This window comes from Natrix helvetica, assembly GCF_964273705.1.
Source record: "Natrix helvetica genome assembly, chromosome: 4".
NCBI classification, from domain to species: Eukaryota; Metazoa; Chordata; class Lepidosauria; order Squamata; family Natricidae; genus Natrix; species Natrix helvetica.
The window spans coordinates 147,431,633-147,458,966 of NC_138550.1; the positions used below are offsets into that span (position 1 = coordinate 147,431,633).

The window sequence follows — 27,334 nt, forward strand, 5'->3', positions numbered from 1 at the left end:
GAATGGGGAAGAAGGACTCTTCTTAGATGAGGTATCTATCTGGGCAATCATTTGACAGATAACTCTGTATACCAATTAACCATAGAACAATGATCTGTATCCAAGATAAAATAATAATATAGTTTTTTCTATATGACAACCTGCCGCCTCCTATACTTTCAGTACTGTTAATTTTCAGAGCTGCAATCTTTTTTTTTTCTATATGGGAGAAATGGAGTAATATTAGCTACGCTATCATTATTCGAGTAAGTTTCTATCTTATCTTTGCAATTATGATCCAGAATGTGGTATCAACCGCGTTCTAAACATAGCATGCAGTACTTACTGTACATTATTTGATTGCACATTCAGGAGATAATGCAGCAGTGTTAACATGAACTACTGTGTAATTACTATTGCTTCCAGTGAAATTATTCTGCAGCGATCACCTAGTATAATAGTTGTAGTAACTACAAAATGATTACTATGATTACTATTTTGAGAGACTCTACTGATCATTGACCAGAGCATACAATGACGAATTGGTAAAATCTGAAACATCTCATTAACAATCCTCTTAAAAATCAAGACTTACATATTGCCAGTCAGACTTTGTGTCTTACATTACTCTATGTAGGAATTTACTGCCACATTCAGTACTCCATATGTAAGAATGGGTAGGAATAAATCCATCAAACAGGCTTATGTTTCTTAGTGATTTACTGGTGACTTGCCAGGTTCTGAAGTTAAGAAATTCCATAGTTTGAATCTATTTGTTTGTTTGATTTGTAGTCAAATAAGAAATAAATTTTAAGCAAAACCATACAAAACCCATGAAATAAACTTTATTTAAGTATCTTGCACACTGCAAACTCATAACCCTAGATAGCTGATACAATAATATCTATTATTGCAATGCCTATTCTGTCTTCCCTAGTTCTTTTTGGACCTTTTCCCCTAAGTTGCTGTTCTAACCACTTAGAGGAAAAATATTTGATAAACTAGAGTGGGGAATTGCAAAGATTGTTCACGACAATTTTTGAAAATGTGTTTAGTATAAAATCTCATTCCTGATACTAAAATAAGGAACCACTGTAGATTGGTGCCATTTTACTAATATTGCCTTGGTAAATTGCTATATCCTAATGCTTGTGAAACCAAGAAGCATAGATAGTTAAGTGGGTAAGAGGTGGGAATGCTGGAGTATAGGGAGAGCCTGGAAGGGGTGATGCAGGCTATTTCCTAGTCACAGGAGGAGGGCCTGAGATAGCAGGTGCAAGAGGTATATAATTCATGGGAGGCCAAGGGAGAACTGATGCAGGTTGCTTATAACTTGGGTGTGTATGTGCTGACGGTAAGAAAATTCTTGGGACTTACCGAAGCGACTTGTGATCTTCACTTCTTGGCTTCTCCATTGACTTTGGTTGTGAGAAGCTGTCAGGAAAGGTTGCAAATAGCAGTCACTCGACCATGGTTCCCTATAATGTCATAATTGCAAGCTAGGCACCCCGGTGCCTAGAACATGATCACAAGATTGTGGGGATGCTGTGATGGCTAGAACGTAAGAAGGTTGGCCATATATCCTGTTATTTTTTCAATGCCCCCGAAACTTTGAACAGTCACTCAAGAAATTTATTTACATATATTATATTTAAAAACCACCCATCTCCCTTATAGAGTGGCATACTGGACGTAAGATGAGAACTATGTATAGTTAAATATTTAGTCTAAATCATTAAGTAGTAGTAGGAATATGACTGGGAAGGAAGTGAATAGGCTAGAAGTGCTAGTTTCTTACCATAAATTGCTTTTTTAATATTAACTTCTATTATGTTTTAAACTATTCTCAAATCCTGAACTTGCCTTTTTTCCAGAGAAGATGGCAAATAATGGCAGCATTGCTCTGTGGTAGACCTTTTTATAACATTATTGAGCTCCAAATTAGGGGAATATAGTATAATAATTTGCAAGGGAATGTAGATTTCCCTAGAATACCATTATATTACTATTATAAGTCCACTGTTGTAAATGCAGCTGATTGAATGTGCTGTTTATTCCTAAACTTGTTAATTCCCTTCTAAAAACACAGTGTTTACAGTTACAGACCTTAGAACATTTCTCCTATACTACCAGTTGATAGTGCAAGTTCATTATAGAGCTGTCATTGTTATTGGCATTTTGCCCCTTTGCCTAATGGAAGAATATGCTTTATAGAAAAATGTATATCTGTTGGCTGATTCACATAGCAACACTATCTAATTTCTACCATCCAAATGTCCTCAGGCTTTCAGTAATGCTTCCCTTCATTTACAAATGTGCAGTAATAGTGAATTGGCAGCAGTCAGTTTAGATGGTGCCCAACCAGTGGCTACCACATAAAGCAGATACATGCTGAGCTTCTATCTCACCATATTTACAAATATGATAAGTGAGATATTTCTTAAACAGGAATATCTCATTTACCACATTTGTAAATCAGATCTTTCTAGATCAGTGTTTCTCAGTCTGAGGAAGTTTCAGATGTGTGGATTTCAACATCTTAAAATTTTTTGCTGAGGTCCTTAAATTCTGCTCTATATATACATTTAATCCATTATGCCATATCCTGAGAGTTGGCATATTTAAATAAAATTGTCAAACTGCAGCCTTAATTTCAGTGTTTTAAAATATAGAATTAATCCTGAGGATTTCCCCTGGATTGGTATTTCAGTTGTTAGAAAAAAAAATACACATCTTTCTAATAGGGTTAGACATTTTAAGGTTATTGTTAGATTTATCAGTCGTAGTCCACTAACACCTTTTCTGACTGCCTAATTCTATTAAAAGATTCAAATTTCTGTGAGTTCTTGCTGACCAAAACGTGGGTATAAAATGTGTAAGAAAGGATACTTCTAGATTCCTCTTGATCTTTGGTACCCTAGACTCAGTGGTGTATTAACCATTAAGCAGACTAAGCATGTGCTTAGGACACCACGCCCCAGAGGGCACCAAAAAGTTGAGAAAGAAAAAAAACCCCAATGAAGATTGGTATAGTATATACAAAGGAGGGGGGGGGGGCACCAAGATATGTCAGTGCTTAGGGCCCCAGTGAGCTTTAATCTGCCATTGCCTAGACTAACAGAGCTCTCCTCCTTCAGTGTCTTATATAAAATAGTCTTGTATAAAACAGATTGACTGTAGTGTCACATACGATGCTGTGGTTTTTGTTTAGTTTAGAACTGAGAGATTAATTGAGGCTTAGTGCATGATGATTAACCTGGAGATGTGTGAGAGACCTTGTCCTGTTGCCTAGAAACTCTGTCCCTGAACAAGTATCAACTTTTTTCCAAGGTTATAAAAACAGATCTCTCTCTGACAGATACCTTAATTTTTGTTGTTTCCCTCTGTGTGCATTTGTGTGTGTGCTCACCCGCCTTGATATACTTCAAACGAAGAAACTTGTGCAGGTGGTTTTATAAAAAGTGTGTTTTGGTCACAATGCCTTGATAACAGTACAAATGAATAAATAATATTCTCTTGCTATGAAAAAAATGCAACATTTGTCATATTGAAGCATTTCATAGCATATTCCTCTGTTCTAGCCATAACCATGTTTTCTCAGTTTAAAAGACTAAAGGCATATTTTCCCCATTTAGTCCATTTTCTCCTGGCCAGATTGATGAAGACACTCTTTTATGCAGTACAATAATCACCTAATACATTGATTGATTGGTTAAATATATGCCATCAAGTTGTTGACATTAAACAAACCTCTAATAGTTGTTATCCAGGAGAAAGAGTGTAAGATTTGTGCTCATTATCCTTTGGCAAAGAAATAAATATTGGGAGGTAAAACATAAAATACTTTCCTTAACGTCTGACCTGTGTTCACAGATCTGCTGTGCTATTTGGCACAACATGTAATTCTTTTTTGCTCAAATCTCTTGCCAATTTAAAGGCATGAAAAAATGCATACCTTTATAGTTTGCAAGACTATACTCAAATACTACAATGTCTACCACCAGGTTTTTGTGATTGGGTATTGAGTAGTATATATTCATTTAAATAGAGGCAGTTTGGTGTAGCGGTTAAGCTGCTGGACTAGAAATGCCAAGAACAAGAGTTTTGCTCGTCTCGTGAATTAAAAGTATCTGGGCCATTTATTCTTCCTCAGACTACCCCATTGGTTTCAGGGAGAAAAGATGAAAACCTTAGATAGGTTACCATCTTGAGTTGTACAAAATAATGACAGGATTTTTACCTAATAATAATGATGACGATATTTCAAAAAGATGGCAATTCAGACATTTCTTTTTATCTACCTTTCCAAGGGCCTCAGTACAGACAACTGGAAAACAGCAATCCAGGTGAGACGTGTAAGGAGGAAAGAAGCACTAGTATCACTCTTCCCACTATCTTTGTAGCTAAGAAAGTTGTATCTCTCTAATAATAGGTGAGGAAATAGCAAACATACCTGCACTGGGATCTCTTGGAAAAGAGGATAGCTTTAATTTTGCCTTTTCAAGGGTATTGATGCAAAGATAGGCTGCAAAAAGCATTGAAAAAATCAAGAGATGCTTCGTCTTATGTTGTCATGATCAAAACTACCCTTGGTTACTGAAAGCCCTAGAGATCAGTGCAGCTCCATCCAGAAAGTTTACTCAGACCAGAGCAGTATGTAGAGAGAGCCAATTTGGTTTAGTGGTTCAAGCAGTAGGCTAGAAAGCAAGAGAGTTCTGGTCCTGTTTTATTGATGAAAACTACTGGTAGCTGGGTGACCTTGGACCAGGCCTCTGTTTCTCAGCCCAACTTACCTCACAGAGTTGTTGTGGGGAAAATAGGAGGAAGAAGGTGTGTTGGGTATGTTCATTGGCAGGATATAAATAATAGATGCAGTATTTTAACTTACTTGATGGCATAAAAATAGTGCTTGCCCAAATGAAACAAAATAAATTGAAATGTTTAATTATCATAGTAGGGTTTTTTTTGAGGTAGGATCTATTATACAGGGGTGTCCAAACTTGGGAACTTTAAGATTTGTGGACTTCAACTCCCAGAATTCCCCAGCCAGCCATGCTGGCTGGGGAATTCTGGGAGTTGAAGTCCACAAGTCTTAAAGTTCCCAAGTTTGGACACCCCTGTATTATACTGTACGTAAAAAGTGAATAAGGATCTATTAAACCAAGAGCTGGTCTGTCTTCTCAGAATTGGGCAATTCTGAGCACTTGGTTTATTAATTATTAGCTGTCTGAAAAATAGAATAATAGTGAATGGCATTATTGTTTTGTAAACTATGAACAAGGAGTGTGGAATGCAGTATTAGTCAAGACCAAAGAGTAAATCATAATGAAAAGTTATTTCATAAATCAAGTTTGAAGAACAGGCCAGAAGACAGGTAGTTTATAGATAAGTGCTAGATAAATAGGGAGCTATTTAGAATAGGGAGATTTATTTAAAATATTTGTAAGTTACCTTTGGGCTAACACAACATATAAAAACACCATGCCTTATGTGGATCAAGCTGGTTCTGTATAATATATGTCTTTTCATTTGTTCTAAGGCAGAATGTCTCAAAGTTGCCCAGAGAACTTACTGCAGACTTTGAGTTTTTCTGATAGGGAAAATATTATATTTTCTCACATTACTATTAATTGCCTTTTACTGTAATATCTCAGGAAATAAACTTTCCTGAAAAATATTTTATTAGCTAGTCAATTACAGTAGGGAAATTAATTCTGAGATACTGTTCTGAATGTCTAAAAGCAGATAATATGAAAGTTTCTCACATTGAATCTAACCGTTGTCTTCTGGACTCGTAGTGCAGGGATGTCCAAACTTGGCAACTTTAAGACTTGTGGACTTCAACTCCCAGAATATTCTGGGAGTTGAAGTCCACAAGTCTTAAAGTTGCCAAGTTTGGACACCCCTGTCGTAGTGTCTCCTTTACTCACTTCGTACTCCTAGATTTTTAGTAAAGCATCTACTGGTTCTTTACTGGACAAGTGAATGGCAGAATAAGGGGCCATTACATATCACTTTGTTGGAGATAGATGTGTCCTTGAATTTAATTAAGAAAATCCAATAACAAGTTAGGATTAAAAAAAAAACCACAATAAATAGTTCAATGTAATACTTTATATTTTATTTTTACCAATTGTGATTAAACTCACAAGGAATTTGTCTCCAGTGCAGAAGCTCTTAGTGTACATGCAAAGCAACAGAGAAACAACAATAACAATAATAATACCATTGATATGGGGGGTAGTAAAGAAGATAAGAAGGATAATACTAATACTATAGCCATACAAGTGGGTGAATATACTTAGACATAAGACAGTTTTGTGAGAATTAGGTATTCAGCAGTATGACACGATGGGGAAAAACTGTCCCTGTGTCTAATTATTTTGGCATGCAATGCCCTATAGCAGTGTCCTGAGGGGGAGAGTTGAAACAATTTATGTCCAAGATGTGAGGGATGGTAGATATTTTCTCAGCTCTCCTTCTGACCTTCAGGTTTCTTTTATTTGTTTATTTACTTATTTAGAAGTTATTTTGAATTAGTTAGGACTGCAGAAAAAAACAATTGCAACCTGCCTGCCTTTCCTAACAGGTTTCAAAGTTTTTGTTCGGTTCCCAAAGTATCTGACAAACTTATGCTTATATTTTTGTATAACGTCGTTAAAAGTTTCAAAAATTGTAGAGAATAAAAATACACAGAAAGTTGAAACTTGATGTAATTATAGCTTACTGAGTGTAGGAAAAGATAGGATATTATAAGTATGTGATACTCTGGCTTCTATAATTAAGTCAGAGATAAAAGTAAAGGGAAATCCTCACATTTTAGAGAAAATGGCCCTTTCTTGAACTAATAATAATAACCCCAAGTTGTTGGAAACAAAAAAGCAAATTGTAGCCTTCATTAGTTACCAAGTACAATATTTCAAAATGTAATTTAAAAAAAACTTTATTTGAAATGCTAATTCATTATAAAGGTTTTCTACGGAAAATAGAATAGAATAGAATTGGAATGGAATGGAATAGATGGCTAAGTGTGATTGGACACACAAGGAATTTGTATTTTAGTGCATATGCTCTTACTGTACATAAAAAGAAACAAAAACATTCATCAAGAATCATAAGTGATAGTCATAGGATACTAAATAAGCAATCAAATCATAATAGGAAACAAATAAAACAATATAAATCGTAGAGATACAAGCAACAAGTTATAGTCATAAATTGGAGGAGATAGGTAATAGGAAGGGTGAGAATAATAATAGTAATACAGTAAATTTGACAATGTTGTGGGAATTAGTTGTTTAGCAGAGTGATGGCATTCAGGAAAAAACCTGTCCTTGTGTCTGGTTGTTCTGGTGTGCGTGCCCTATAGCGTCATTTTGAGGGTAGAAGTTGAAACAATTTATGTCCAGGATGTGAGGGATCTGTAGATATTTTCATAGCCCTCGTTTTGACTCGTGCAGTGTACAGGTCGTCAATGGAAGGAAGCAATTGTTATTTCTGCAGTTTTAATTATCCATTGAAGTCTTTGTCTGTCTTACTTGATTGCAGAGCCAAAACAGACAGTTATATAGGTGCAGATGGCAGACTCAATAATTCCTCTGAAGAACTGAATCAGCAGCTCCTTGGGCAGTTTAAGCTTTCTGAGTTGGCGCAGACAGAACGTTCTTTGTTGCGCTTTTTTGATGACATTTTGATGTTAGGTATCCATTTTAAGTCTTGAGATATGATAGAAACTTGAAGGTTTCTACTGTTGGTACTATGTTGTCTAGTATTATAAGAGGTGGTAGTATAGGAAGGTTTCTCCTGAAATCTGCCACCATTTGTACAGTTTTGAATGTGTTTAGTTCAAGATTGCTCTGGTTTCACCACAAGGCTAGATGTTCAACCTCCTGTCCGCATGCAGATTCGTTGTTGTCTCGAATGAGACCAATCACTGTTGTATCATCTGCAAACTTCAGTACTTTAACAGAGGGATGAATGTTTAACATGCCTTAATTTGTGTAAAGACTAAGGATGAAATGGAAAGAGCGTATGGTTTTTAAAATAAACAAATATTTCTAGTTTTTAAATCTGCATACACAAAAATGCATTATTCATAAATATATATTTTTCAAAGTTTTTGTTCGGTTCCCAAAGCATCTGACAAACTTATGCTATGGGCATGAAACATCTTTTTATTTATCCCCCAAAAAAATTATATAAAAAAGGACATTAATCAGGCATAACAATGTGCCAGGAAAGGAGAAAACCTCAGAATCTAGAAGGAGATGATCTTATCATTGGCGTGCTCTTTCTAAGCCTGTCCTGTCCCTTATCGTCTGTTGTGGGAAAGGGGGAGGTGGAGGTTTAATGCAGGTTAGACAGGAGGAAAGCAGAAGTACTGCACCAAGTAACACGTAACTGGGATAAAGTAACAACACAGACTGTTCTGTGAAGTGTCATAATATAACTGGGATGTTTTTCTGTCACTTTGACGTATTTCTGCAAAAGTGGAATTCAGGTTAACTTTTTCAGAAGGAAGAGGAATAAGATTCCAGTACATGCCAAAGTATTTTATTTTAATGCCTCTGCTCCGTATGCTGAGTAAGTAGTACTTCTCCAGTTCTTTGAAGAAATATAGCAACCTATTTTTGAAAATATACTAATAGGTAAGTAAGATATATAATTTTTGAATTTTTTTTACCATTAGGGATAAGGACCTGCCTTGCTAGTAAAGCAACTAGCTTGATATTCCTATAAACTGATTTTCCAAGATTTCAGGCAAATGTCTGAATTGGAATAACGGTAAACAGGTCAATGAAGTCATTGACATACTGTGCATTTGATCTAAAAAAGACCAGCAGCGTGTTATGGATAATAAACAGTAATGAAAATAGAGATGACAATATCAGAGATACTTTTGTATAAATTGATGGTTGGACCACGTCTGGAATATTGTGTGCAGTTCTGGTTTCCTCGATGGAACTATGGAAGACTGGGAGAAGGACATTTAAGATAATCAAGGGATCGGAAAAATGTTCCCTATGACTATAAGTTGCTACACTTAAGACTTTTTAGTCTTGAAAGGAGACCAAAGAAGAACAAGGGGAATATGGTTGAGGTGTTCAGAATTATGTTCTGAACAATACTATACAGAATTATGTAGAGTGTGGACAAGGAGGAGCTATTTTCTCCTCCTCAAAATACTAGAACCAAAAGTCACCCAATGAAATTTAATCCTGGAATAAACAGGATCTTTGTTTTATAGAATAGACAGACAGTGAAACTTTGGAACTGGCTACCCATTTTGTTTGGAACCAGAAACCAGTTGGCTGGCTTCAAAAAAGAGCTGGACCCATTCATGGAAGTCATTGGAATTAATGGCTATTAACCTTCTTGGCAGAGTAATTGACTCTAAAGATCATTTTCTGGGTGACTAGTGGCTTCCTTACACAGTTGCTTGGCCACTGTGAGAACAGCCTCCCAGACTAGCTAGAACAAGGGTTCAATCTATATTCCAGGTACATTACATTTGGGCTAATGAATGTGTTGTCTGAAAAGCTGTATTTGAAAAAATATTCTAAAAAGACTTTAACAAGTCTGGAATACTGCAGCCAGATTACTGAGTAGGAGTGTTTATAGGAAGCATATGAATCTTAAATTAAAATAATTCCACTAGCTATTGGTCCAGTTTTAGGAACAATTCAAGGTGCTGCTGTGATTCACTAAGTCCTGTTATCTGGCTATTATTTGGCTTTTGAACGGGGGCAACCTTTTCTTAAGTCTTTTCTCATCAGAAGCTTATTTGGTGAAAATATGAAAGCAGCCTTCTCATTGTCTTTCCAGGATTCATTTCAAGACTTTGAGTCAAAAATATTTTTATTATTTTATCATTAAAGTTCAAACAGGTTTTTGATTTGCTAAAATTAGAGGGATATTTAGTATTTTATGTTATTATTATGTGTTATAATGCTTTAGATTACGGTTTAAATTATATATTTTATTTCATTTCTTGGTTACTTTAGGTGATGTTTATTAGAGGATAGCATAGCGCAAAAATATTTTGGAGCTAATTGAAGATGGCATTGAACCTGCAATGTTCTATATTCAATGCATATTATTCTGCTACTGAGTAGATTTTTTCTCAAAGAATGAAGATCTTCAGGACAAAAAGTATTAGATAAAATATGTCATTTGTAACTTCTTAAAAATAATTTCATATTCAGGAAGTATTTATAGCCTTTTTCTGGCCTAAAAGCTGCAATAAAGGTTTGATGGATAGCCTTTTCATGGTATAGAAAAATGTCTATCAGAACCTTTTTTGCAAGGGAGAAGACTCATTAGATTAATTTGGTGATAACCTCACCCATATATAACTATATCCTACAGGTCAATCTGCATATTGTGCTAAGAACTTGGGCAAATGTAACTCAAAGCTTGCAGGGAGAGTAAGAATAGACTCTACTAAGAGTATTTTTCTAGCATATATGTATTTTTTGTCACATTTCCCACAAATTTAAAAAGAAGCACGAATCTGTGCAGTTAATATTTAACTGGCCCTCACCAGATGAGGGTACAGCATGTGAGTCATTCAGAAAATGTAGAAGTGGAAACTAAGTTTAGATCTGAATTTCCTTTGATTACCACATTTTTCTTTTAAATCTGTTTGTGGTTTATGCTACATGTAGGAATTAAATTCTCCCTAAAGATGTTCTGATGATTCTTCCACCTGTTTTGAGTGGAGATAATAATGGCTTGCCCTTGTTGTATAGATTGTTCTCTCATAGCACAATCAGCTTGTATTGTAAGGAAAGACATTCTTTCTCATTGCAACGTGATTCATATGTAGAGTATGTTAATGATGACCAAGTTAATACAATAAGCTTGTCATAGTTGCCTTCAAGAAAATAAAATTGCACTTGTTGCAAATAGTTGGAGAAATTCATCCTGACATGATATACATTACTTTAGAATTCTACTTAACAATGTCATGGTTAATACAGCATATTTACAAAAAGAAAATGAAATACAATAAATGCTTTGATTAAAATGTTTGATTTCTGTAGATGTGGCTTACCATTGCCTTTGATTACAAAAAGACGCTTTTCTGAAATTAGTACTTCTCTTAAATCATCTGGATGAAATATTTCCTTTAGTGCATAATATTCCCTTGAATTCTGAAAGACATTATTTTAATTTTTCAGGTTTCAATGTAATTATCCAATTGGAAAAAAATCTTTTAATATATATAGGAAATGTTATTTTCGTTTAAAATGTCAGTTTGCAATAGATGGATTTTTAAAATGCTTGAGTAAACAGTGTTAATTTATAGAAGAGTTGGCTGTCCTTCAGTATCTGATGTATCTCTCAATCAAGGGTGGGCTGCTGGGAATTCGCAGGGGTTCAGGAGAACCTCTAGCTAAGATCTGTGCAGTTCCAAGAAGCCCCAAATCCCACTCCTGGCTGTCCTCGCCCACCCTGCTCTGCACTTCCCAGGAGTCTCCACACGGCCCGTTTGGATGCAGGTAAGTGCAGGGCGCTTGGGGAGGCTTGGGAAGGGTGAAAAACGGGCCTAATGGAAGTTCAGGAAGGCCAGAGATAGGCCTGTTTCCAGCCTTCAGAGGGCCTCCGGAGCCTGGGGAAACCATTTTCACCCTCCCAGAGGCTTGAGGAAAACCTCCAGAGTCTGGGGAGGGCAAAAATGCTCCCCCGCCATGCTGCAGAAGGCTGAGTAGGTCATGCCCACCATGGCCACGGCCACCCAGCAACTGGGCAGAGAACCCTTGCTAACATTTTTGAAGCCCACCCCCGCTCTCAATAAGAAAAATCTCTACTTGAATTATATAATGAAGTATTACATAGTAAAGTATAATGCCTTGTCCTAAGCAGTTACTATTTCTTCTTCATTATCAAAGAACAAAGTTAAGCAAATTTAAGGAACATTCATATATTATTGTTGAAGGTGAATATACTTGTCCCAGGATAATGTTGCAAGATCCACTCTGGGTCGGTCCCCGGGACTAGAGGTTTAGTGTTCCATGCTTTTGGACTCTGCTGGAGTCATCCTCAGGGAACCTCTCTAGAAGACTGTATGCTTTCAGCTATTCTGTGTGCAATATTTATGTTGGTGCCTGTTGTGTTTGGTTTTTAGATGGTTATTGGGGGTTGATGGCTAGCTATTAGCTTGCTGTTGGCTGCTGTTTCCTTATGTGCCAAGCCCTTTCCTTGGAAACAATAGCCAGTGACTTAATAGCCAACTATCAATACCCCAGTCAACATCTAAAAGAATGTTTAGTAACTTCCAAAAATGTATATCTGAGTGTGATTTGTGTAAAGGTTGCTGGCATCCTTGGATTTGTTTATTATTCCTCTTCCACCTTTACTTTCATGGAACTAAAAATGTACAGTATGAGTAAATGTATTGCCTAATATCCATTTATATCTGATGAAAATACCCGCTTATTTGCTTTGTTTAAATGATTATGTGGAAAATATTTGGCACAAACTTTCTGTATAACAGATGTAAAATTTATGCATAGCAGATGTAAAATTTATGCTTTCTTAACTGATTATATATTATCATTAAAAAATTATACACAAAGATCCCATTTCCAGTGTCTTTGAGATGACTAGGATGAGCCTAAGGGAGGGGTGAAATGTGTCATTAGTCTCAAGTCCTTCATGCCCACAAAAGATCTAAGTCCCGCCCTCCTTGAATTCCATTGACTTATCTAGTGCTAATTTGCTTTATAGTAGTTCAGATTCTTGTAGAGAGCATTGCATGCAATAAACTTGTAGTTATTTGAACTTACTGATTTCCTTCATCTGATACAATGCCTTTTGAGTTATTCAGAAACAAGGCATGGAGAAAATTCAGAATATCAGTAATTTCCCTAAGCATGATCAACAAATAATGTAACTTAAGGCCTTCGTGTATCACAATATTAACTATTTGTATATTGTTATGTTATGTTTTATAATATACTTTATTTTTGTAAGCTGCCAGCGTCTCTTTGGAGTGTGTGGCCTTAATAAATGTAATGAATTAACAATAATACTAATAATTTTCTATATTACCGGAGGGTTTACATAAGACTACAGAAAAGGTTGCAAAAAATGCCAACAAGACTTGTGACTTTATTTGCCAGTTTGTGGTCTGTATTTTCTGTTGTAAAATGCTGAACAAATCCTCCGAAGGGAAGCTTCTACTTTTTTTCCACCTCTGTTTTGTTATCTGTTTCAGCACAATTACGCACTAATTTGGCGCTCTTTGTGTTTGGCTAATAGCATCTGATTCAGAGCTGTCACCTAAGTATCTTTCCTCCATGAACTTCTGCTGTTCCCTGTCAACGGCCTTAGCAGTTACCTACAGAGCACATTTTTCTTTGATCAGATATTCATCATGGGAAAATCACCAAGACGTTGTCAAGAGATGATGCCATCTGCTAGAGATACATGTAACTAAGATCACAATTATAAAAAGTGTAGGACTTTTTGTTCGTTTGTTAGGATTTCTTATCCTTACAATAAATGTAGTTGTCAGCAGGGCAAGTTCAAGCAACGGATAAGGTCACAATTTCATTTAGTGACAACTTCCTACAGAGTGAACTTATGAGGTTCGATTTATTAAAGAGTCAGGAGGGATAAGATCACTGAATGGCTAGCCTGATTTATCTGGGTATGAGTGCGGTATTTGAAGAGAGAATGCCGTATTTCAAGTTTGTGCTCAGAACTGTAGCTTAATGTTGAGTACTATGGGGCAGTGCAGAAGCAAAATGAAGGTGGCAATTGCAAAGATATTTGAAGATTTAACCTAGTAAGGTAGGCTTGTAGAGTCATTTTGCAAGATGTAATGTCAACTTCGAGCAAACTGTTCAGAAGCATGTATGGAGTAGATTTTTCTGTAGGAAAATTGATAAAATAAAAAAAATGAGCTAAAACTTTTAGCAGTATATAATAGTTTAGCAGAAGGATTGAAATACAATAAGCATTGTTCCTAAAATGTCTGAGAAAACACAATGACCTTCAATCAATGAAACTTCATTATGATCATAGACTAGTACCAGGAATGCGGGGTATAAACAATTTTTTAAAAAAACAAAAACAAAAAATATTAAAACAAAAATTACACAATGTATACTAAAAGTCTAAAAATATCTATAGGGAGGGGTGGAAATATAAGATAAATAAAACATAATTAATATATGGCTAATGTATCATAATTCAATGCACTCTTAACCAACAATTTAAATGCACATTGTGTTTGTGGCACATCTAATGCAAAGGTGGTATTCAGCCAGTTCTGACCGGTTCTGGAGAACCGGTAGTGGAAATTTTGAGTAGTTCGGAGAACCGGCAAATAGACTGCCCCTGCTGCCTCCCAGCCTCCCATCTGATCTTCTTTTGTTGCCCTGAACAGGAGAACGGAGCTGGAAAACAGGCTAGTGGGGTAGGGAGGGAATGGGGATTTTGCAGTAATCTTCCCCTGCCACGGCCACAAAGCCACGCCACGGCCACAAAGCCACACTCACAAAACCAGTGGTAATTTTTTTTGAATCCCACCACTGATCTAATGGATTTTAAGGGCTGCTGTGCAGAACCTGGCCAGAATACATGTTGTAGCAGAATTACCGTCTGCAAGGAGACACATCTATGTAAAAGATGATCACTTGTGCCTCAAACTAGCCTTTATGAATCTTTAAATAGTTAAGAATGCGTTGTTTTGTGATATATTTAGTTAGCCAAGTATTAACTTTTGACAGGGTATTTTTGTGTTTAGTTAATGTTTCTAGACTTTTATTTTTCACATTCATTTTTTATCTTTTAGAATGTATATTTATCTTTTTTAAATTTTATGTATTTTTAAAAAAGTTATTGTTACATGGACCTTAAAACATCTGATATTAAAAATAGCATAATGGTGCTACAAATGTGGCTTCTTAAGAGCGAATTCTGTGGAAAATGTTTAACAGTTGAGAAGATCCTGTAGTAACATATGGATCCTTGTGGCTAGATAAGAGAGAAGACTTTTTCAGGCATCTTGGCTCCAAGCTGTTTAAAACTGAAAATGTTGACAATGGACAGCATCCATGGAAGATAGCAGAGAATTGGAAGGATGTAATATTTGATAGCTAATCAGTTTGGACTAAATGAGAATTCTAAGTTATTTGTACATTTATTCATTCAGTTTTTTTGGCTTCCCATTTCAACTCTGGATGGCTAACACAACATTTCCCCCTTTCATATTACACTAATTCAAATCACTTGAGCATTATTCATTGATGACTTATTAAAACATCTTTCATTGAAAACAAGTTTCATTAGTATTTTCAAAGTTATGTTCGTGTGCTGGACGTCTAATTCCCATTTCAATTTATATAGTGACTTTAAGCAAGGGCTAAAAGCAAAGGAGGAAAACATAAATAATTGATATTTCTTTAAAAACTTGGGGGCCAGTTTTTTTCTCTATTGTTTTTTGTCAGAGCTTATATTTCATTCCTGTTTATGAATACATTTACAAATTGAAGGTCAAGAATTTTTTATCCAGAAAATTGTGTTTGCATTAGTCATTTTTGAGTCACATTAGACTTTTTTTTAAATCAATGAAATGCAAATAATGAATTGATGCATCAGATAGTTTAATTCATTATGCATTATGTTGTGAAAAGAAGTGATAAATACATTTTGCTAATTCTTATTTATATACCAAAAACAAGAAATATCCATACTTGAAACCTCTCTTTCTACCATTTAACTAAGGTGGGGGCGATTATCTTAAAAGCCATGGGATGTTTTGTAGCAAAGCTAGTGAACTATGACTTGAGGCTTTTTTTACAGTGCAGCTATCATAGGTCTTTGAGTAATCACAGACTTTAAAAGTATGCTATATCAACAAGATAAGAAAAAAACGCCCATAGCGCTAGCAGTATTATCTTTCCCAAAAATTGATTAGTGCATACTATGGGGCACACATATTTGCACAAACATATTCAGCAAGTGAGAAGTGAGCAAGGTCTTCATGAACTGCGTATGGGGGAAGGAAAATTCCTGCTGTGCTGTCTTGGTCTAAAAGGAACACCCCTGATCCATCTTTCTATTTAATTGTCAAACAATTGAGCAGCCTAATCCTATTCATGTTTAACCAAAGGTCTATATATTTTAGTGTGATTTATTCCCCAGTGAAGGTGTGCACGTGTACTAGTGAATTTATTTAGACATCAGAGTGATATCTCAATTATATTTCCTGCAGTATATACTAACCATGCATTGAAGCACTCCAGAAATGCACAGCAGAGATAGCAAAAATAGCAATGTGGTTTAGATAAAAGAATATGGAGTAAATAAAAAGCATCTTTTTTTTCTTTGCAAATACTCTCTTGGAAAAAAAAACCCCATATCTTGCTTATTCTTAAAAATAGTGTATTGCTTAGATTATAAATATCAGCATAGTTTTTACCAGTATTAACCATAGTTTTCCTTTGACGAAATTAGCTATGTGGTTGATCTATTTATAGAAGGACAGTGTAAATTGTGGCCAGTCATTATTTTTCTTCATGTTATTTTGAGGGCAATCTGCTCCACTGTAAGAGGAATACTTTAAAAGAATGCAATGTAATATAATATTGATTTCTAGAAAACACGAATTACTTTTTATATAGTTGTTCTTATTGAAGCAGAGTCTTGCTGCATCTTTAAGACTAATATGTACATTAGCATCTCTTGTGCCAAAAACTATGTTTGTTTCTTCTGTATCAGAGTAACACATGTAGGACTCTTATTAGAAACTATAATGTGATGTTGTTCATTTTTCAAGCCTTCAGTGAAGATGGATAGCTAAGTTTTAGAGTGATTCAGAATGGAATTATCACAAAGTCATGCAAATTAAAATGAAGAACCATATAAAACTAGAACCACAAAAAAAAAATGCAACCAAGAAATGAATGAGAAAGGAAGACATTTCTAGAAAAATGAAGAAACGCTACAGAGAGAAACTGGAACTGTAAAAAGAATAAGAGCAGAATTTAAAACAATCCAGAAATGATGAAGTATAAAATAAGTATTGAAGAGAACAAAGAAATCTAAACATATAAAGCTATAAAATTGGAAGTAGAATTAGAAATTTAGGCCACCATTAAAAAAAATAGCAAACTGCAGATGTCTTCCTCTTCATAATAGAGCTGCTCTTGTTTAGAGTTTCATTAATTAACTGTGTTTTCTGACAGTAGACCATTCCCTTTCCCACTGCATATTTTGTCATGTCTTAGGAAATGTCTGCATGAAACCTTATTATACAACATGGAAAGAAAAAGACATTGTTAGCATTACTCCCTCTACGAGATATTTACTACAAACAACCAAAGACCAAACAGCATGAAAACAACTTTGAAGCCAGCTGATTTCCTGCAGAAGAGAAAGTAGAAATAGAGGTTTTTATTCCAGTTTATCTGTCTAAATAACTCTATGCAGGTGAAGAGTTGCAAGCATCTGCAAATATCAAAATATCTCATATCAATTCTGGCAGAATAGCACTATTTGGTTTAGTTAGTTGCAAAAAACCCCCACCACAGAGTGATTTCTATGAAAGAGATTCTGTGAAACTGTCAAGTCATCTTTCCCTTTTAAGGAGCAAGGAACAGTAGACACAAAGGTGCTTTTTTAAGGAAGCAACTGGACTTTCTTGTTTTTTCTTTGAGGACGTTTCACTTCTCATCCATGAAACTTCTTCAGCTCTGACAGAATAGTGAGGGAGATGCTTCAGTCAGAGCTCAAGAAGCTTCTTGGATGAGAAGCGAAACATCTTCAAAAGCAAAAATAAGGAAGTCCAGTTGCCTCCTAAAAAGAAAGGACATTTGGGGCAACCATGGCCTGGTTGACTGAGAATCTCTACAGACTTTAAGGAACAGTAGACTATATCAATTCAGGGGGAATACAGGCCATCCATAAACTGAAGAGTTTTATAATAATAAAAATAAGTTTCTTGTGTTTTGGGATGCACTATACAGTATTTGAGCTAGAAATGACATAATCATAGCAGCAAATCACAGATATTTTACATTTATTTATTTAGCTTATGGTGATGGTACAGGATACTAGTGTTAATACGGACTAGTTGTTTGACTGCCTAAGATTGCTAATCCATTTGGTTCACACTCATGCGCTATCCAGAAGTACACCACAGGTGATGAACTAGCTCTGCACTCAGAATAGCTAACGTTGTCCAGAGCTTTTTCCCTCTATTGATATCACCTCATGTTCAGGAGTCAAATTCGGGCAGGTCTGGCACTGGTTGGGTTCAGATATTGTAGAAACACTCAGCTTTGGACATGATTCTTAAGTAGTGCAGAACAGTGTTCCTCAACCTTAGCAACTTTAAGACGTGTGGACTTTAATATCTAGAATTTCTCTGCCAGCAGAATTCTCCAGCTAATCCCTAGCCAACTTCTGGGAATTGAAGTCCATAGATCTTAACGTTTTTGAGGTTGAGGAGCACTGATGTTGAGTCCTTGTGCAGAAGATCTCCTTTGCCCTCACTGAACTGCTTGGATTGTTTTATTTTTGCAAGGGGATGTTGACTATTTACATGAAATAAAGATGTTCAATTTTTATTGTGTAAATCTGTCATCTATTTACTGTTTCAGAATGGATTTATTTTAGCTGTAACCCTTTGTCATTCACCACTAGTTTATAAAAGAACTGGTATAATATTATATGTTTACTTCCAGTTGTACTGTGGATGTGGGCTTGCCTGACTGATTGCTTTTTGTACATTGTGACGATAGTTCTTCTTAGGTGTATTCAGTGTACACATATCCACTTTTGCTCCTAGTATGGTCCAAAGGGATTTCCTTATGAGTCTGATTAATTCCAGAGAAATAATATCAAATAACAATTGAAGCAATTATTTGAATTCCACTAAATAAATAAAAAAATCATACAACTTTCCAATATATCCATCCAACATTGATGGAAATTCATAAGAACTTACATTAAACAACAATATAAATTCATTATTTATATTTGAAGTATGTTGATACACTGTTCCATCTAAAACAATGAAATAAGAAGCTATTGTCTATGAGTATCCATTTGCTAATAACACTGAAAGAAGAACAGAAAATATCTTACTGGATACTTTTTGCAATTTTGCATTTTGTATAAGCAAGCATTCTTTTAAGTTCTTCTCTTGAGAAGTTTTGCTGTTTGAAAAGAATAGCATTGTCCTATGCAACTGGGGGATTTTGGTGGCTGTTTGCTTATCATTGAATAATCTGCCCTAACTTTGTCATTCTTAATCCATTAAAAGCCAGGCCTGCTTGTAAATCCACAGGTATAGATAAGGAGTCACTGTTTGACTGAGTCTGAACCCTTTTCAGATGAAAAATGTCAGTGGCAGAAAGGGAGACTGAATTATTTTTAAAAGGGTTTTCAAAGATTCTCATGATTCCTCTGCTATCTGTTAAATTTGACATGTCCATAGAAATCCTTCCTTTTTAATGGTTAAAAACAGGCAAAACTGCTGTTTCCATGTTTATCTAAAACAAAAGCAAAAAAACACACTGTATGTGTTAATGTACACATATTTCTCCATAGATTGAACAGGAAAAGGGATACTTTTCAAAAATTACCCGTCAGCCGCCAATGAAAAAGTACGGTCCTTTTTGCTATTTTGCAAGGACGATGGTGTTAGGGGAGAAGAAAGAACACGATTTCAGTGATGCCATGGTAGGAATAGAAGACACTCAGTCTGAATTTTTATAGAAGGCCCGTTTGCATTTTATGAGCCAAATTTCAGAATATTGTTATGGGTTTCTTTGCAAGTAAAAACATATAAACCATAACAATGCATTAAACATTATTTCATACAGAAATGTATATGCCAATTACAGAAGTCCTCAGAAAAACTTACATGTAAGGAAAATCTTACATGAGAATACAACAAAGGCTACCTTTCTTTTTGTCAGATTTGTAGATTGATGCAGAAATGAAATGAAAGAAACTTACCCTCAGGATGGTTGTACAAAACAAAGTTGAACAGATTTGCCCTCCTACGTTTCCTGGCCTCCTCCGATTAACTGATTAATTGAGAGCAATATAGCAAAATATGACTCAAACTGAAAGGAAAGAAAAGTCCTGCTGTGCAGAATTGACAGGCAACGAAAATACCAATACAGTGATGTGAAAGATGAGAAGTGAGAAAACAGGATTGTGTCATTCTGCAGTTATTTAATGAACTATGGAAGCTGGTAAAAATGTTAGAGTAGTATTTCTCAACCATGGGAGCTTGAAGATGGGTGGACTTCAACTCCCAGAATTCTCCAGCCAGCTGTAACAAAAGGCTAAATCATTCCTTATTAGTTTATAACAGTGGTGGGCTCCGGGCGGTATGGCCCGGTATGGGCATACCGGTAGTAGCCGGGAGCAGCAGCCACCGTACTGGTATGGTGGGTCATTTGGTCCACCCACCCGCCTGCATTCCATGACTGTTTATAATACAACCGGCCTATTGTGCACGCGCACACAGCGTGGGGCGCCTGCATGACCTCTGCAGAGCAGCTGGGTGTCTCAGGGCGGTGGTGTTCGCATGTGTGTGCAGTGCGCGTGCCCATCTAGGACGCCTGACTCCGTTCTCTGCATACCGCCGGGACCGGGGTCCAGAACCCACCACTGGTTTATAATATAGCCTACAAAGAAAATACAAAAGTATGTAGTTGGGAAAATAGGAAAGGAGAAGGGAAGGGAAAAGTGAGGGAAAGAAGTGTGGGGGGAGGCATTGACTTCCAACTCCCTTGGTGCAGTAGAATAAGGCATTAACATCAAACCTCAACTTTTTACTTTTACATAATCGTATTAACTAGCCATTTCTACAACAACTAATATATCTAGTCGGTAAAACCCAAAAATCAAAGTTTCATATTTTTTCCACCTTAAACACAAAGTCCAGAAGGGTAAATCAGTCCTAAGAAGAAGGCAATGGCAAAAAGATTCCAAAAATGTTGCCAAGGAAACTGCTTGGACTTGTCTGACTCAGAACTATATCCCACTCCCCCCCCAAAAAAATTAAAGAAATAAACCCATCAAACTTAGTATCAACTTTTATCATTAGATTGTACATAAGTAAAAGTGAATACTTCTAGCTGTTCCTCACCCTTTGGATGGGTTTTATAGTCATGTTGGTTTCATGAATCGTGACTTTTAGAATCATGTTGGTGACTGATCTAAGAATGTTAGCGTGTTTGCTTATATACAATACCTTTCTGTCATGGTTTCAGCCTGTACCTTTATGACTATAGTATATTGCCAGATATAGTATATTCTTAATTTACGTATAATTGCATAATTGCATAATAATAATAATAATAATTTTATTTGATTAGCCGCAACCTTCTCCCGAAGGACTCGGGGCGGCGTACAATCAAAGCAAATAAAATACAGATAAAAACAAACATACATACATAAGAAACAAAGACATATACATGTGCATGGAGGAGGTAGACTAATGAGTGAAAACAATTAAAAAACACAATTTAAAATCCCATTGAATAAAATTACCAAATTAAAAAACCCGTCAGGAGTGTTATGAAGTTATGGTTGAGCCAGGCCAGCTATTTGGAATAGGTGGGTCTTGAGCTTTACACGGAAGGAGCGGAGGTCAGTGGTGGTCCTAATATCCGGAGGGAGGTCATTCCACAGGGCTGGGCCCGCCACAGAGAAGGCTCTGCTCCTAGGCGCCGCCCCTCGGCACTGTCTGGTGGACAGCACCTGGAGAAGTCCCTCTCTGTGCGAGCGGATGGGTCGTACGGATGTATGAGGCAGAATACGATCCTGCAGGTAACTAGGTCCTGAGCCATGGAGCGCTTTAAAGATCGTAATCAAGGCCTTGAAACGCACCCGATAGACCACAGGAAGCCAGTGCAGCTTGCGCAGGAGAGGTGTCATGGGAGTACTTAGTACTCCCCATAATCACCCACGCGGCCACATTCTGGACCAACTGCAGTCTCCGAGTGCATTTCAAGGGAAGCCCCATGTAGAGAGCGTTACAGTAGTCCAGGCGAGACGTCACCAGCGCATGAGTGACTGTGCGTAAGGCGTCCCGGTCCAATAGGGGGCGCAATTGGCGCACCAGGCGAATCTGGTGGAACGCCCCCCTGGCCACGGCTGTCACATGGTCATCCATGGACAGCCTGACATCCAGGAGGACGCCCAAATTGCGCGCCCGCTCCACGGGGGCGAGTTGAATGCCCCCAATGGCCAGAGATGGGATTAACTGGTTGAACCGGGGGGCCGGAACCCACAGCCACTCCATCTTGGAAGGGTTGAGCTTGAGTCGGTTGTCATCCATCCAGACCCGTACGGCTTCCACACACCGGGACATCACTTCGACGGCCTCGTTGGGGTGGTTCGGGGTGGAAATGTACAGCTGAGTATCATCAGCGTACAGATTTATCCCACCCCGAAACCACGGATGATCTTGCCCAGCGGCTTTATGTATGTGTTGAACAGGAGTGGCGAGAGGACCGACCCCTGTGGCACCCACAAGTAAGGGGGCTTAGGGTCGACCTCTGCTCCCCTGCCAACACACGTTGCGTCCGGCCAGAAAGGTAGGAGCTGAAGCACCGCAAAACGGTGCCCCGGACCCCCAACCCTTCCAGTCGGTGCAACAGGATACCATGGTCGATGGTATCAAAAGCCGCCGAGAGGTCTAATAGGACCAGGATAGAGGAACAACCCCTATCTCTGGCCCTCCAGAGATCATCTACCAACGCGACCAAGGCCGTCTCTGTGCTGTACCCGGGGCGAAAGCCGGACTGGCGCGGGTCTAGATAATCATTCTCCTCCAGATGTCGTGGGAACTGAGAAGCCACCACACTCTCTACAACCTTCTCCAGAAAGGGAAGGTTGGAGACAGGACGATAATTGGCCAGCTCCGTAGGGTCCAGGGAAGGCTTCTTGAGCAAGGGTCTCACCACCGCCTCTTTCAAGGCGGCCGGAAGAGACCGCAATGAGACTAAATACAAGGAATGTGATACATTCAATCAACAGAAATTGACATAGAGAGGATAACTGAAAGGAGTGAATATTTTCTGAACAATTCCAAGATCACTAACTTTGCAAACAAGAATAAACAGTGATGATCCAATCCTCATGCAGGGGTGAAATTCAGCAGGTTCTGACAGGTTCTGGAGAACTGGTAGCAGAAATTTTGAGTAGTTAGGAGAACCGGCAAATACCACCTTTGGCTGGCACCAGAGTGGGGAGGGAATGGAGATTTTGCAGTATCCTTCCTCTGCCATGCCCACCAAGCCATTCCCCACAGAACTGGTAGTAAAAGTGTTTGAATCTCACCACTGTCCTTATTCCATTTGTATGTGAGTCAGTGTCATGGTTTCTGTACATGTTTGTGACATTGACCCACAGGAAGATGGGATGGGGCTTGGGACCCATGCATTATGCAGTGACTGCTATCTTGCTTTGGTCTAGTCCCCATGCAAATGACAGTGTATACACAGTTTTAATGAAGCAAATAATGTCTACATGTTGGCTGATTTGGAAAAGTAACAATGGAGAGATTGTTGTGGACTAGTGTGGTAAACTCCCTTATTTTCTTTGCTGCTCAGGGGAGTTGGAGATGTTCCAGAGGGATGGAGAACGCAAGATCCAGAGTCGGCAACAGCTTCCGGTGGGAACAACATGGGGGCCCTTTGCTGGAAAAATGGACTTGAACAACAACACACTGGTATGTTAAGCAGCACTGCACCAACGTTGGAGATTTTTTGTGTGGTTCTTTCATATCTTTCATTTATTATCATAATTAACTAATGGCATTGGTCCCACTTTCTCTTAGTCTTCAGAAAAATACTAAAGGCAATGTCCTTTTGGTCTGCTTTTAATTGTTAATGGATATAAGCAATTGGGATTGTGAATTTCAATCTGTGTTTTTAATACATTATACATGGCTTCCGTTTTTACATTTTGCTAACTTCCTTGAATGTTTGCTAGAATAGAAAATCAATTATTAATTAAACAAATAAGTATAGGTAGTCCTCAATTTACCAAACCAATTGGGACCAGAACTTGCGTTGCTACGTGGATAAGTTGTAAGTGAATCAAATCCAATGGTTGTTCAGTGCATCATATGGTCATTAAGCAAACCTCGCTTTCTCCATTGACATTGCTTGTCAGAAATCCCTTGGAAAAATGATGATCATGTGACTTCAGGACTCTGCAACTATTGTAAATACATGCCAGTTGCTTCAATTTTGATCACATGACCCTGGGGAAGCTGTGATGGTCATAATTGGGAGGACTGGTTGTAATTCACATTTTTAGCACTGTAATAACTTCAAACAGATGTTAAACAAATTGAGGAAAACCTGTAGTCCTTTAGCTTGTGATTCTTAGCTCTCCTTTCTGTACACGTTTTGAATCATAGTTTGGAATTGATGGGGACAAAACACAATAATGACTCTAGGTAAACTTAAATTAAAATATCAGCCTGTTCTAGATGAGCCTGTACTTACTTTCAAATGCCAGTTCATTGCTTGAGAGTCTTTGTGGTTCCAGGTGTGTTATTAAATCAGGGCTGTCAAACTCCCGACTGCAGGCCGGATGCATCATGCGCTGGTCATGCCCACTCCCTGTTTAACGAAAGGGGGGGGGGAGATAGTCCTGATATGTCACATAATCCCATTTTGATGATGCGAGTTGGACACCCCTGTATTAAATGTCTAGGCATAAGATGCTTAGTTTCCATAGTTTCTTCTGGAACATCATGTACTTTTATTCCTACATTCCTATTCCTACATTTCAATGAATTCTGCTGCTAGAATCTTTGGGCAAAGTTGCTGGATCATATGATTATTTTTATTAGAACAATTTCCTTTTACTATAGGATATTTATTAACAAACATATATAGGTTTAGGTTACTATTTTTGAGACTTTGAATCATTCTTCTGAAATGCAGACTATACGATAATAATAAACATATTTAATTGTGAAATGTATTTATTGCAAACAAAGAGTGTGCTTCATTACTAATGCACAATCTGGTAACAGGAAAATATACTCAAGTCAGAAGTTGTTACTGTTCTTCAGAATTATAAATCTTTATATTTACAGCCTTGACTTAAAGTTCTGAATTATTTTATCATCTCATGAAAACTACAAATGTTTTTTTTTACATGTGGCCTTTCAAAGGGGTAGATATAAATAATAAATACTATGATATTAAGAATATTGTATGCATCACCCAGCTTTTATTTCTCCAATCCCATATTCCACAATGCAGCACAATATGCCTTTTACTAATTGGCTATTTTTTACATTTCATAGATCTATTGCAATGGCTTTGTGTGGGAGATGGGAGGAGGTGTGAAGTGAAGAGTCCAACTGAGCAGGATTCTGTGGTGGTTGTCATTGCTTCCTCTTTCTCCTGTCATAGAAGTTTGTTGATAAAATGTTCTTTAGTACACATTTGATTATTAGGAATAGTTTGACTTCATAAAAATATAGAGGAATGGAAAGAAAACCTAACAGTAGTTTACCTGTTACATGCTTCCTGCCCCTTTCAAGGCACAGATAGACTGTTACAAAGTGTGCAAAGTGGTTTGGAATGGAATGGAATGGAATAGAATGGAATGGAATGGAATGGAATGGAATAGAATAGAATAGAATTCTTTATTGGCCAAGTGTGATTGGACACACAAGGAATTTGTCTTTGGTGCATATGCCCTCAGTGTACATAAAAAGAAAAAAAATACATTAATCAAGAATCAAAAGATACAACACTTAGTGATAGTCGCAGGTTACTCCAGGATGTGAGGGGTCTCTAGATATTTTCACAGCCCTTTTTTTGATTTGTGCAATATACACTCCCCTTTCCCTGCCCCTTTCAAGGCACAAATAGGATGTTAGGGATTGTGCAAAGTGGTTAAAATAGGTGTAACTTTCAAGGTTTTATTTAGGGAAGTGTTTGTCTAAATATTTAAAATCACAGCTTTTGTCTGTTGGAGTATATTTCCAAAATATAAATATCTAGAAATATATTGTATGTGTTAAACAGAATGAAGAACATTATTCTCAGAATTGTACTATGAGATTGACAGCTATTTAACAGTTCACCAAGTGGCCAGATATGATAGTCATAATATCCTTTTTTGGTAAAAGAAGTACCATATTAAAAAAAATGGTGTGCAATTTTTTCAACCCTAGTAGTAAGCATTTAATGAGTGGCATGGTGGTCTGGTGGTGAAGACATCCATCTCCCACTGAGAAAGTTGAGAGTTCAATCCTAGAGAGTGGCAGATGTTTCTCTCCTAGAGTGCAAAGAAAAACAATCTGCTGTGAACTTTGCATGGTGTCAGGAAGGGCATCCTGCCAGCAAATACTCATCTCCATTTAGTCACCCCGACTTTACCTTGAATTAAGGGATTACAGGATCTTAAAAAGGGAGGAGTAAACATGATTCATAGGGGTTTGGTATATCTCAAATTTTTCTATCTTTCATTGCATTTGATACTTAATAAGGTGGTTGCAATTTAACATGTTTTCATTGTACAAAAATCATTTAAGTTTTCCCTTTACTCTGTCTTTAATAAAATTTAAACACTGTGTACCTCCGTAAATTGGTTTATATTCTAAGAAGTATTACATGCCTGAGTTTAAATGAGAGGTGGTTGGCTCTGGGGAGCCAACAGATTAATTAATTCAGCGCAGTAATTAATTGAGTAAATGTGCCAGATGTCAAACACTCTTTCATATTTCTATCTTGAATTATATTAACAATGTACATCTCAAAATACTGAGAGGTTGGTTATGTTGAATGAACGGCTAAAAGTATCATTTATTGCTGCAACAACAGTGAAAGATACTTGGTCAAATTCAGCTAGGATGGATGAAGAATTATGAAGGGAGTTAACCAAAGGACCTGACTCTATTAACCTAAACAGAACTTGCTAACATGAGGTCATGAAATAGAAGCTTTAGCAGATGAACTAAGGAGGAGGCATGCCAAATGTTGCTGATTCATAAACTAGGCATGAGCTACACTTATATAATAACAGTGCTGAAACCAAAGTGTCAAAGAATTGACATCATTGCTTTGATCGCTTGTCATAAAAACCTCTACAATCCTGTCTTCTTCTGCAAAATTATTACTCTGATTCTGCATAATAGAAAGGCTTTGTCTCTTGGCGCTTCATAATGCTTTATTTTTAGCCAACTGTTTTTTTTTTCTAAAAAGGCTTTGTGAACATTTTTAGCCAATAGTGGTAGAACTGGGATGCGCATTACAGTTGTTGAACATTATACGGTCGTTGCTTTTAGGGGCTAAAACGACATGTGGAGCGGAATGATTTTATGGTTGGAGTGCAGCATGAG

General features: G+C 37.1%; 1 protein-coding gene across 3 annotated transcripts in view; it reads left to right on the forward strand.

Moving 5' to 3' along the window:
- ZFPM2 (zinc finger protein, FOG family member 2) overlaps positions 1–27,334 on the forward strand; it is a 349,444-nt gene that overhangs the window by 128,936 nt on the left and 193,174 nt on the right. For all 3 annotated transcript variants that reach the window (XM_081952811.1, XM_081952812.1, XM_081952813.1), the window contains one exon: positions 23,574–23,692. In XM_081952811.1, coding sequence (XP_081808937.1) covers positions 23,574–23,692 — 119 coding nt within the window. The remainder of the gene's footprint in view (positions 1–23,573; positions 23,693–27,334) is intronic.